Genomic DNA, 13,170 nt, shown 5'->3' on the forward strand with positions numbered 1-13,170 from the left:
TTGGTTTTCTTCTTCCTTATCTCCACAGATCGCACAGGTGGCGGGTAAGTAGTGTTGTGCTGTTTCTTGATTTTTTTCGTCTTCATTTCTTATAGTTGTTATTTCTTCTTCATCTTCACCTTCTTCTCTTAGTTGATTGTGGCTAGAATGAAACAAAAACAATCACCACAAGTGCTCTTTTTTGATGTTATTGAATATATTATATTCGGGACCTCAAAAATTTTTTACAACAATGACTTTTTTAATGCCATATCAAATACATTGTTTTACACTATTGATGGTTGAAAAGTAAAAGTCTTTCTCAACAAACTTATCTCTCGCTTGCAGAGGCAGATACAACAACATCGAATGATGGGAATGCAACTGACAGTAACAGTTGGACTGCAACAAGTATAAGCATTTCCAATGTGACAAGTGAAGGCAGTACTGTGGGACAGACCCCCTGTGTTTCTCCATTCACAAGTAAGTAAGCATTTAAGTGTGCTGAGGACACCTGGTAAAGTGTTTGCTTGCTCTGGGTTCATTATTATTCACTAATCCCAGGCACTCGCTACACAATCTCAGTCATTGCCGTCGCCGGAGACAATCAAAAGAAATGATAATTAAGTTTATCTTTTGTACATTATAAGGTTTGCGATGGTTTTTAGGTTACTCTTAATGTGTTTATTTTTCTTCCTCTTCTTTTGTGTTCATTGTGCGCACACAGAGCCTGAAGTAGTCAGAAATATCACTGTCACTAATGTTACAACATCCTCTATATCACTGGCGTGGAATGACCCAAAGGGAAACAGATCTTCCTATAGAGTACAGTGGACTGATGGAAATGTAACTCACAATAAGAGTGTGGATACAATAAGTATAACTATTACTGACCTGACTGCTGGTGTACAGTATAAAATAACTGTTGCTGCAGTGACAAATGAAGGCAGTACTGAGGGACAGAATACCAGTGTTTCTCAATACACAAGTAAGTGTTTGATAAAGTCAGGTCATTCAGATCTGCTGAAGGCACCTGTAAGCATTTAAGAGTGCTGAGGACACGTGGTACAGTGTTTGCTTTCTCTGGGTTCATTCTTTTTAATGATAGTGCTTACAACATGAGCACGTTTTTACATGCTTTACTTTTCGTATATTTTTATTAAGCTTTTGTTTTATCATTTTGATGAGTGTCAATTTTGTACTTGACAAAGTTCGCAGTGGTCATTAGTTTACTCTAAATGTGTTTCTTTTTCTCCCTCTTCATATATTATTCGTGCGCAAACAGAGCCTGAAGTAGTCAGGAATATCACTGTCGCTAATATCACAACATCCTCTATATCTCTGACGTGGATTGGGACAGTGCATCATGCTTGTTGTTTCTGGAGACAGGTCTGTAGGTTAGGGAAAAGTTAAAGCTCCCAAAAGATAATGCCCGCCTGGCCTGGCGGGAGTTGAGTCGCTTGGCGGACCGTACGTATTCCAGGTTCTTATAATCGATCCATACGATGATTGGTCTCTCTCCGCTCCCTCCAGCGAGTGGCGCTACTCTTCCAAGGCAATCTTTACTGGCAGCAACTCCTGGTTCCCCACATCATAATTGGCCTCCGTTGGGACAAACAATGTGACAAAAAGGCACATGGGTGGAGTTTACCGTCCTTGTCTGACCGTTGGGACAGCACCGCTCCAAAACCCAGATTAAACGCATCCACATCGACTGAAAACTGCCAGGATTGACCAAGGCTTGGAGAGGATAGGGGCCGATGTAAACAGTTCCTCCAGCACGACAAATTCTCGCTCTGCTTCAGGACTCCAAACAAACGGTTTAACAGTAGAAGTGAGGCCTGTCAAGGCTGCTTCCACCCGACTGTAGTCACGAATAAACCGTCTGTAATAGTTGGCGAACCCAAGAAACCTCTGAAGGGCTTTCCTTGTCTTAGGTCTTGGCCACTCGAGAACCGCTGCAACCTTGGCTGGGTCCATCCGGACCCTCTGTCCCTCTGCGATGATGTAGCCTAGGAACGAGACAGAACATGAAACTCGCATTTCTCAGCCTTAACAAACAGACGATTCTCCAGCAGCTGGTGGAGCACCTGGCGAACATGTAGACAGTGCTCTGTATGATTCCTGGAGAAAATAAGGATGTCGTCAAGGTATACAAATTCAAAACATCTAATCATGTCCCTCAGCACGTCATTCACCAAGCATTGGAAAACTGCCGGTGCATTGGTTAGACCAAACGACATGACCAGATATTCAAAATGTCCCATCAGTGGGTTAAAACCCGTCAGCCATTCATCTCCCTCTTTGATCCTCGCCAAATGGTAGGCATTCCGAAGGTCCAGCTTAGTAGAAATAGTCGCCCCCTACAAAGTTTCCATGGTTTCCCGTTCTGTTTGTGAGATACTATACATCTGGGCCTTGGGATAAGTGGCACCCGGAATAAACTGGATTGCACAATCATAGGGCCGATGGGGTGGCAATGATAGAGCCTGCTGTAAACATCTCCCCTAGGTTGTGGTATCTGAGCGAGATTAGGAGGTGGTACGTCCTTTGCCAGGCGGAAAACTCATGGGGAAAGAGCAGTCTTCAGACAATTAGCATGATAAATGCCCGCTCACCCGGTAACCTTCTCCATACTCCAATCAATGGTGGGGTTGTGTCTTACCAGCCAGATGTGACCTAAAATGTTTGGATCATGAGGGGAATGGATAATCAAAAATGTTATTTCTTCAGAATGATTACCCGACAGGAGCAACTGGACTGGTCCGGTTCTTGAGGTGACTCGTGCCAGCAACCGGCCATCCAGGGTGTTGGCCTCAATTGCCCTCCTTAATGTCTCAGTAGGAAGGCCCAGCTGCTCCACTAGATCTGCATCTATGAAGCTGACATCAGCACCAGAATCAATTAATAGATTTATCTTACGTTCGGCCTGGTGACAGGGATTCTGTAGTCTGGCTCGCTAGCAGCCTCCCAACATCTAGCAAGAGGCGAGATAATGGCCTAATTGGCTGCAGTACAGGCAGCTGTTGGTATCCCTCCGTCGCTGACCTTCCTTCTCAGTGACGTGGTGTCCTCCTAGCTGCATTGGTCCTGAGATTTGTGCGTTCTCCTCACGTGCAGAAACGTGAGTAACCCATCGGCTCGCTGGAGTCAGTCTCTGCCTCGTCTGCGGCACATTGGTTGCTTGGTGGGAACCCAAACCGTACTGTCCTGTCTCCCTCCTTCCTTCTCTACATCTGCTATCTACCTATAGTGCCAAAGCAATCAATTCCTCCAACCCGGTTCTGGATAAGAAACTAGTTCATCGTTTAATAGTTTATTTTGACACTGTTATAAAACGCGGCTTGTAACGACTCAATGGCATTCCGTGCTACACTATTCCGTCCCTGGCATAATGAAAACCAGCGCTTCGAGGATGGTCAAAAACCCTCCTCATCTTGGATGTAAACAAGCTGTAGGTATTGGAATCCAGGTAGGTCTGTTCCTAAACCCCTGATGCCCATTCCAGGGCTTCTCCCCTCAGCAACCACACGATATAGGCAATCCTTGCCTTATCGGTGTCATGCAACCGTGGTTGCAAATTAAGAACGAGTCCACATTGCATTAAAAACATTGACCCACATCCCCACCATACCTCTCGGGGGTTGCTATCCACGGTTCTCGATCGGTTGTCGTCGATAATGCGGATGTCGTAGGCATGACAACTGATGCTGGGGTGGGCGCGGGTGCTACGACCGGAGTGCTGATGTGGTTCTGAATGGCAGAAATGCTGACGGACAGGGTCCGGAGACTGGTCATTATCTCTTGCAAGGTTGAGTTATGCTGGACAATCAGGGTTCCCTGACTGGAAATTGCCTGGCGAACGGTGTCCAAGTCTGCTGGGACCATTCTCTGGCCAGATCGTTCTGTCACGGTTTGCTTGGACAAGACCGAAACGCAGAACGGATCGGTGGTGTGAAACAAAAAATGATTTATTCCATGTGCGAAACAACAACAAATAAAACACCACTAGTCCACAACTTGCTGGTTTCTGGGTTGGGTGTGATGCTGGCATGACCAAGTCAGGCAGGCCGAAGATTGGTGTGGCGAAGTCCGGCAGGGCGAACAATGGTCGTGCAAGGTCTAATCCTGTCATGGCAACCGGGGAAACATAAAAACACCCCGATCATGGCGCAGCCGCCGTGAAATTCAGGTCATTAGAATCTGCTGAAAGCACCTGTTGGAAAAGACTGCCTGCAGTGATCACAAGCATAATGGAAAAGTCTAGTTTTAGAATGATGATTCCTCTCAACGGAGAAGTCCTTGTTCAACAATGTTTCTTCAAGTGTCTTGCTTCATTCTAATATAATCAGTCGTGTTGATACTTGATGGGTTTATTTTAAACATCATAACTTCCCCAAGTGATACAGATTGTAGTCACAGAGAATGGTGCTCTCCTCTCCTCCTCTTTGCTTTAGGACCTGGTGAAATTGGGACACCTACTGTGTCCACAAACACCTCCTCCATTGCTCTGAATTGGACCTCACCTCCGGGTGAGGTGTTCAAGTTCATGTTAGAGAGGAGCAGTAATGGAGATATGAGGAATGTGTGTACATATGATAACTTTGCCGTGATATCAGAACTAATCCCAGGCACTAGCTACACAATCTCAGTCATTGCCGTCGCGGGAGACAATCAGACAGAAGGACGAGCTCACCACGTCACTGCAGTCACAAGTAATTAAATGTTGCTTTCATTTTTGTATTACAGCTGTGTGACATTCGTGGTTTTGGGAAATTGTCCCTAAGCTCTTTTTTTATGAATTAAATTCGAAGTTCATATTTTGTACATAGTTTGCAGTGGTTTTTTTGTTTGCTCTAAACGTGTTTATTATCTTTCCTCTTCTTGTGTTCATTGTGCGCACACAGAGCCTGAAGTAGTCAGAAATATCACTGTCGCTACTGTCACAACATCCTCTATATCACTGACGTGGATTAAACCAAAGGGAAACAGCTCTTCCTACAGAGTACAGTGGACTGATGGAAATATAACTCACAATAACAGTGCGAATACAACAAGTATAACCATTACTAACCTGACTGCTGGTGTACAGTATAAAATAACTGTTGCTGCAGTGACAAATGAAGGCAGTACTGAGGGACAGAACACAAGTGTTTCTCAATACACAAGTAAGTGTTTGATAAAGTCAGGTCATTCAGATCTGCTGAAGGCACCTGTTGGAGAAGACTGTCTGCAGTGATCACAAGCAGGATGAAATTCTGAGGTTTCTAGAGGAAAAGTCTAGTTGTAGAATGGCGGTTCCTCTCAGCCAGGTCTCTGGCACACCTCACAGTGGAGTACTTGAACACAACGTCCATCTGGCTGACATGTAAAAATTGAAATCTCTTCATACAGGGCCTGCAGCTGTTTGTGGCGTCATGGCAATCGGAAACCCAACTGAAATGACAGTGAGCTGGAAAGAAGCAGTGGGACTGGTGGGCTCGTACGCTGTATTGCTTTTCAGAGACAATCTCATGGTGACAAACGTCACGGGCCTGAGCAACTTTACTAAGAATGTGGGGTTTACTGATCTGATACCTGGAGTTGTTTACTGTGTGGAAGTGGTCACCACAAGTGGACCTTTAATGAACACAGCCTCAAGGGTTTGCAATGCAACTTATGAGTTACACCGACATAGTGATTTAAAAAAATTAAACGGTATATTACACAAATATTGTATTGTATATGTGCTGCATGCGTTTTCTCTTAGTGTTGGTCTATGCATTATTTATTCTTTTTTTTACAGGGCCCAATGCAGAGGCGTCAAGTAATGACGTACTAATACTTTGTTACCTTACTTAAGTTGAACTTTGGGGTATCAATACTTAGCTAAAGTGGCAGGTCTGCTTAGTCCCTCAGCTCCTTCAAATACAGATTAAAAACCTTTCTGTTTGCTGCTGCCTTCAATTGAACATTTCTGCTAGTCAGAATACTAAGACATTTTGAAATTACAATACATACAATTTATTTCTGCTTCAAATCTTTTGTCTTTTTTATCCATTCAAAAGCCTATTTTTCTTTCATGTTTCAATGTATTAATATTCTTAACTGTTTATAAATCTCCTTGCTTTATGTTTGGATGTTTTCAATGGTTTAATGTGAAGCACTTTGAACTGCATTGTTGTTGAAATGTGCTGTACAAATGCCTTGCCTATTCCACAATTGAAAACATGCAAAGTTCTAAAAGTTTGTTGACTTGACCAATGCTGGCAGCATGTTTTCATACAAAATGAACGTGCAATAATTGCTTGAAGTCAAAGTATCCGCAGTCAGACGATTGCGGGCCTCAGGTGAGTCACCACAGTACATTAAGTAAAATTTAAATCTCTTTTTACAGGGCCTGCAGCTGTTTCTGGCGTCACGGCAATTGGAAACACAACTGCAATGACAGTGAGCTGGAAAGAAGCAGTGGGACTGGTGGGCTCGTACGCTGTATTGCTTTTCAGAGACAATCTCATGGTGAAAAACGTCACAGATCTGAGCAACTTTACTACGAATATGGGGTTTACGGATCTGATACCTGGAGTACTTTACTGTGTGGTAGTGGTCTCCACAAGTGGACCTTTAATGAACAGAACCTCAAGGGTTTGCAACGCAACTTGTGAGTTACATTGTGATATTTAAAAATTGGTACATTACATATACATTGTATTGTATATGTGCTGCATGTATTTAGACCAATATTTATTTTAGTATTGCCTGTAGCGTTTAAAAACAGCCTTCAATCTCCTCTTCAGTTCCCAACCCTCTTGGCCCCATTATGGTGGAGTCTCAGACCGTGAACTCCATCAACTTCACCTGGCCCTTTCCAGAGGGCATGGACCATAACCAGGAAAACTTCAATGTGTCCAGCCATAACGGTTCCTCTCCGACCAGTAACAACTGGTATGTGCTGCAAAACCTCGAGTCTGGAAGCCCCTACCATCTCTGTGTTGTTACTGTAGGCGTGTGGCACTATGAGAGCAGTGCAGTGACCACATTCAACTACACCAGTGAGTATGATTGGGATGATTTTCATCATTTCATTTTTTCAAGTTTCTCTTAGTGTTGGTTTCTGCATTATTTATTAATTTTTTTACAGGGCTCAAAGCAGAGGTGTCAAGTAACGAAGTACAAATACTTTGTTACCTTTTATAAGTAGAAATTTTGGGTATCTATAATTTACTGGAGTATTTATTTTTCATACGACTTTTTACTTCTACTCCTTACATTTTCACACAAATATCTGTACTTTCCACTCCTTACATTTTACAAATATCCTTGTTACTTGCGGCTTGTCGTTGTTTGAAAACACACAGAAATAACACTGTCCAGATAAGTCGCGCCATCCGGAAAGAGTGAATCTGATTGTGGTTGGATGAGAAGTATAAACATTTTCCATTCAGACACCCTACTGGTTTACTCCACGATGCACCTGCAGATGACACAAATCAGAGTGACGCTGGGTGCAAAAAGTGGTTGGTGGAAGGTTCCTTTATCAGAACGGCACAAGCCGATCTCAGTTGGGTATTTAGTAACATGAACCCGCCTCCTCCTCCTCATGCAAACTCCATGTAGCGGTGGTTCAGAACCAATCAACTGTAGCTGATACTTACACCTTCCTCCATCTGACCCCTGGAACATTTGACACTTTTGATGTATTTACCGTTGGAGAAGGGGTATATTTAAGTTCAATACTGGGCCCTTCTCTTCAACATCTACATGCTTCCATTGGCTCAGATTATGGAAAACAACAAAGTGTGTTATCATAGTTATGCAGATGACACACAAATCTATATAACTATATCACCAGGGGACTACAAACCAATAATGGGGCTGTGTCATTGCATTGAACAAATCAACAACTGGATGTGTCAAAACTTTCTTCAAATAAACAAAGATAAAACATAAGTAATTGTTTTTGGTAGGAAGGATGAACGATTGAAAGTCAGCGCTGAGCTTCAATCACTGATGTTAAAAAACACAAACCAAGCTAGAAATCCAGGCGTAATTATGGATTCGGACCTCAACTTGAACAGTCATTTAAGCATGCAAAGTTACACAAGTTTGTTGACTTGATCAATGCTGGCAGCATGTTTTCATATAAGATGAACGTGCAATAATTGCTTAAAGTCAAAATATTATAAATTATCAAATAACAGATTCAATATATTTAGTCAGACCTTCACTAAGGAATTTCTAAATGTACATTAAGTAAAATTGAAATCTCTTAATACAGGGCCTGCAGCTGTTTCTGGCATCACGGCAATTGGAAACACAACTGCAATGACAGTGAGCTGGAAAGAAGCAGTGGGACTGGTGGGCTCGTACAATGTATTGCCTTTCAGAGACAATCTCATGGTGAAAAACGTCACAGATCTGAGCAACTTTACTACGAATGTTGGGTTAACGGATCTGGTACCTGGAGTACTTTACTGTGTGGTAGTGGTCTCCATAAGTGGACCTTTAATGAACAGAACCTCAAGGGTTTGCAACGCAACTTGTGAGTTACATTGTGATATTTAAAAATTGGTATATTACACACACATTGTATTGTATATGTGCTGCATGTATTTAGACCAATATTTATTTTAGTATTGCCTGTAGCGTTTAAAAACAGCCTTCAATCTCCTGTTCAGTTCCCAACCCTCCTGGCCCCATCGTGGTGGAGTCTCAGACCGTGAACTCCATCAACTTCACCTGGCCCTTTCCAGAGGGCATGGACCATAACCAGTACAACTTCAGTGTGTCCAGCCATAACGGTTCCTCTCTGACCAGTAACAACTGGTATGTGCTGCAAAACCTTGAGTCTGGCAGCCCCTACAATCTCTGTGTTGTTACTGTAGGCGTGTGGCACTATGAGAGCTGTGCAGTGACCACATTCAACTACACCAGTGAGTATGATTGGGATCGGGATGATTGGGAAGTTTCTCTTAGTGTTGGTTCATGGTTTTCATGAATTATTCATTCATCTTTTCACAAATGTAATATTTAAGTTACATATATTTTTTTAAATTGTTACACTGACTAGTTCCAAAGAAATATTCGCTATTAAGGTTCACCTTTACTGTCTAGTAACCTTGACATCTCTTAAATCTCTTTTAAACAATTAGGACCGTTGAGTGTGAACAATCTTGGGACTTCTACAGAAGAGGAGAGCATCACTGTCATGTGGGAGAAACCTGATCAATACAAGGAAAGCTATTGTTACATTCTGAGCTGGCACAGCTCAGATGAGTCTATTAGGAATACACCAATAACAGGATTTTATTCTGAAATTAATGACCTGGTTCCTGGCAAACGATACAACATAAGCGTCACCACAAAGACCGCTGATGGAACGGAAGGTGCTCCAATATGGATTTCCGTCTGCACAAGTATGAACAAAGAGCTTGTTTGTTTTGTATATTTACATATGATACTGTCCTGGAACTAAGCATGCATGAAGATCGGGGAACAATACTGTTCTTTTTGTTCCCAGTTGTGATTTTCCTGACGATCATTTCTGTTTGCCGCTATAGATGCAAGCGCAGTGATCACGGCGATGTGATGGTCCAGACACAACAATCGCTCAAGTCATCCTGTCCTGGAAAAAAAACAATGGCTTAAACTCTGGCTTCAAGGTCACTGTAAACAACGGCGAGACCGTCAACTATACACGCTCCTGCTGTAATTATACTGTGCAACTGTCCAACCTTCGTCACAAAACCAGTTACAATCTGTCTGTGGAGACTCAGAGCTGTGGATTACCCAGCCGCCCTGTGCCTCGCCTCTGCTCGACAGGCATCACAAGTAGGACATTAACTGTTCTATGAAAATAATATTTACTTGAGTGTTCACGCCTAAACCTTTACTGCTCCCTCCCCCAAAGACCCACCCATTCCAGAGAACTGTCAGGACCTTGTGGGGGTGAGAAACAAAGAATACAACAAGTTCAGTCTTCAGATCAAAAGAGGTCTGCTGGACAGCATCAATGGGCCAATAACACATGTTGGGGTGCTGGTGACACAAACAGACCCTGGTTGGTTTCTTTTTCCTTTTTAATGTCATGAATCGTTGTAATTATATTGTAAACTTTGAAGGCGGAAGCGACCATATGATAAAGACATTAGACTCATTACAAGAACCTTTCTGTCAAAAGCCAATGACAGTAATTCCTCTCCTTCCAGGTGCCTCTGATTTAACAACGTACGTGAGCAAAACGTACCAAGAGTGGAAGAAACAGGCTACTCAAGTATACATGGCTAGAGTTAAAAATTTAACTGAGACCACCGTTACATCACACAGTGAAGAGGGACCTCTGGACATAGAGATAGGAGGCAAAAACAAATGGGGGGCATACTTTAATGGTCCTTTGGAAGCCAATGGAAAATACCAGTAAGATGCAAACAAACGTGAAAACTGCAAATAATATGGTCTAACAACTTCTTTACAATGGGATTGTAAGATTGTCAGAGAATGGGAACAAGTACAAAAACATGTCAGAAAGTAACGTGTGTGTAAATCCCATTACTAATAATGTTCAATGTTCTAATGTTCAATCCTGCAGATATGCTATCGTGTGGTTCACACGTCTGACTCTGGATAACCAGTTGGTGACTGGTAAACTGTTGGCTGCAACAAAGTTTTATAGTGTTGTCCAACTCCCACAGAACCCAGGTACCACCTTTTGACCCTAATGTTTTGCTATTACATGCTCCCATAATGAGAGGAAACCCTAACGGACCTCTTTTTTTTTTGTCAACATTTTAGTTCTCATTAGCATTCCTATTGGAGTGACATTGGGAATTTTTTGCGTTCTCTTGATCATCCTCATCGGCTTTATTATCTACTGGAAAAGGTTTGTCGTCGTCATCAAAGATGAAAAATGACGAGATGATTCGGTGTACGCGACTCAACTCTAAACTCTTTACTTGTGTACTTTAGGTTATCCAACAAAGATTCGCCCGACATCCAGAGTCATTCCTTGAGGTGAGGTTTTCATTTATGTTCAAAGTAAATGCATGACAATTGTTTGAATAAATGTTGCTTATCGTTGCTTTTTCTTCTTTCTTTCTCCAGAGCCAAAGTGTAAGTCTAATCGGGTCTAAATCCATCAAGTTTAAAGCATTTTAACACAAAATGAAAGCCATGAACCTGCTCTGACCTCTGGTTTCCATTTGAGCAGAAGTGTGGCTGTGAGGGTGGAGGAGTTCGAAGCTTACTACAAGAAGCAGAAAGCAGACTCAAGTTGTGGCTTTGCTGAAGAATTTGAGGTAAAACATTAGCCAAATATATATGAAATATATTTAAACGTCATTAGTAAGTGAGAAAATGTCCAATATCTTAAGATATTGATTGAATCAACATTGTAAATGGGAAATCGTAAAACTACAAATGTTTGTGATATCTGCTAATATTAAGTATTAACTTTTTTGATATACTGTACTTGACATGTTATATATAAATATGGGGATAAAGTGAGTTGTCCAAACATCAAGCACATTTTTTCCTTTCTTCTAATAGGACATGAAGCTCATTGGAACAGCTCAGTCAAAAGCACAAGCTCTGACTTTGGAGAACAAACCAAAGAACCGCTATAACAACGTGCTTCCATGTGGGTAACCTTGATGAATCCACTTGCTGCTTTCAACTATAACTTATTGCACTGAATCTACTGTCATTATCACTTTTTTCAATCAATACGGCAATTCTTTCATTTCATTTACCCTCTTTTCTGACCTTGTAAGAATACGTGTTCAAGATTTGGTGCCTGGTCGGGGTTATCAAAAATTCAGCCGAATGACTTCTCTCGTTCTGGAAAATTTATTTGTCAGATCACAGGTCAAGTATCAGCGCTGCGTTTGCAAAGGCAGGAGCAGTTCAGGCAGCACACAGGCCGGAAGAACAACTAACTAACATCAGCAAGAACATCATGTTTTATAACCCTTGAATGACAGAGAAGGAAAGATTTCTATTGGCCCTAAACTGGCGTAGAGGAGGACCTTCCACCTCCCGCATCTAAAGATCCGGTCACATCCAATGTCCAGACTCCTGACTTAACGTAAACATCGTAAACAGAGTGTGTATGTTGAATGGTGTTGGTGTGTCTCTAACCCCCCTTTGGCTGGTAAATCTTCTAGTTGACCCGCAGACCTTACATTCCTCAGCCAGGACAGAAACTGACTCCCCATCCTGTCAGACTCGTGTCTGCCTGCTTGGCAGATCCTGCTTCCCCCTTACCTAACTCTTAAATCAAGACAAGACAGCAAACCCCCAACTAAGCCCATGAAAATAACTTTTGATTATCAACCTCCTAGATGACTCTTCTAGGGTGAAGCTCTCTATATCATCCATGGGAGTCCATATGAGGACTACATCAACGCTAACTACATGCCGGTGCGTACTGACGCTCTTCTATATAAATAAACTCCCTTCTGAACAACAATGAACTCATTCTTTTGCTCAACGCCCTAATGATATTTCAACTATTGGGAACTATATTCCCCTCCATCCAAAGTAATTTTTTGAAACACTTGAGGAGACTGAACAAGACGGATGTCTGTGTCTTGCTGTTTTATTTGCCAGGGTTACAACTCCACGAAGGAGTACATCGCTGCCCAGAGTCCTTTGCCCGCCACAGTCAACGAGTTCTGGAGGATGATCTGGGAGAAGAACGTACAGACTCTGGTCATGCTGACACGCTGTAATGAACAGGGACGAGTAAGTGGCAGCAGCGTGCGTGCGTGTTTGCGTACGCTGACACACACACTTTATGTCTTCCTTAATGATATCACTAACATTTTATTAAACTTAACATCATCCCAATGCCAAGATGGCACAGGCTTTATGCGCAGGTATCTCTTAAGCCGGATTTATGCTTCTGCGTTTTCAGAGCGACGCAGACTCAAGACCCCCTTGCGTGTGTCGAGACATTTTTCTAGGCTTGAGTCGAAAGCGACGCAGCCTCCCGCAGCGCACCAGGCTGCGATTGGTCCGCTAACTACGTCCTTTACGGAGTCTCACATTTCCGCTTTCATAGCCCGATACCGCCATTATTAACACGAAGAATGTTTACGAGAGAACGGAGCAGATTGAAGAACTTTTGTCGGAAGAAATGCGTAAATATGACCGCGTATACAAGCCGTCATTGGCGGGTTGTGGAAGCGGGTTGGATTCACGGAGGGAGATCGC

General features: G+C 42.6%; 1 protein-coding gene and 2 long non-coding RNA genes across 3 annotated transcripts; all 3 read left to right on the plus strand.

The window, feature by feature from the left end:
- The first annotated feature begins 339 nt into the window (after positions 1–339).
- LOC144391370 (receptor-type tyrosine-protein phosphatase beta-like) lies at positions 340–9,533 on the plus strand. The gene is made up of 6 exons (XM_078097992.1): positions 340–462; positions 6,356–6,619; positions 8,237–8,500; positions 8,637–8,891; positions 9,111–9,391; positions 9,519–9,533. The coding sequence occupies exons 2-6, from the start codon at positions 6,403–6,405 to the stop codon at positions 9,531–9,533; spliced, it is 1,032 nt and encodes a 343-aa protein (XP_077954118.1). The 5' UTR covers positions 340–462; positions 6,356–6,402.
- A 13-nt stretch (positions 9,534–9,546) lies between these two features.
- On the plus strand, positions 9,547–10,356 carry LOC144391164 (uncharacterized). The gene is made up of 3 exons (XR_013455053.1): positions 9,547–9,789; positions 9,869–10,018; positions 10,167–10,356. It is a non-coding gene; the product is annotated as an uncharacterized LOC144391164 (long non-coding RNA).
- A 688-nt stretch (positions 10,357–11,044) lies between these two features.
- On the plus strand, positions 11,045–12,376 carry LOC144391230 (uncharacterized). The gene is made up of 4 exons (XR_013455128.1): positions 11,045–11,067; positions 11,165–11,252; positions 11,503–11,593; positions 12,297–12,376. It is a non-coding gene; the product is annotated as an uncharacterized LOC144391230 (long non-coding RNA).
- The last annotated feature ends 794 nt before the right edge of the window (positions 12,377–13,170 follow it).

Source organism: Gasterosteus aculeatus, chromosome Y, assembly GCF_964276395.1.
Source record: "Gasterosteus aculeatus chromosome Y, fGasAcu3.hap1.1, whole genome shotgun sequence".
Lineage (NCBI taxonomy): Eukaryota > Metazoa > Chordata > Actinopteri > Perciformes > Gasterosteidae > Gasterosteus > Gasterosteus aculeatus.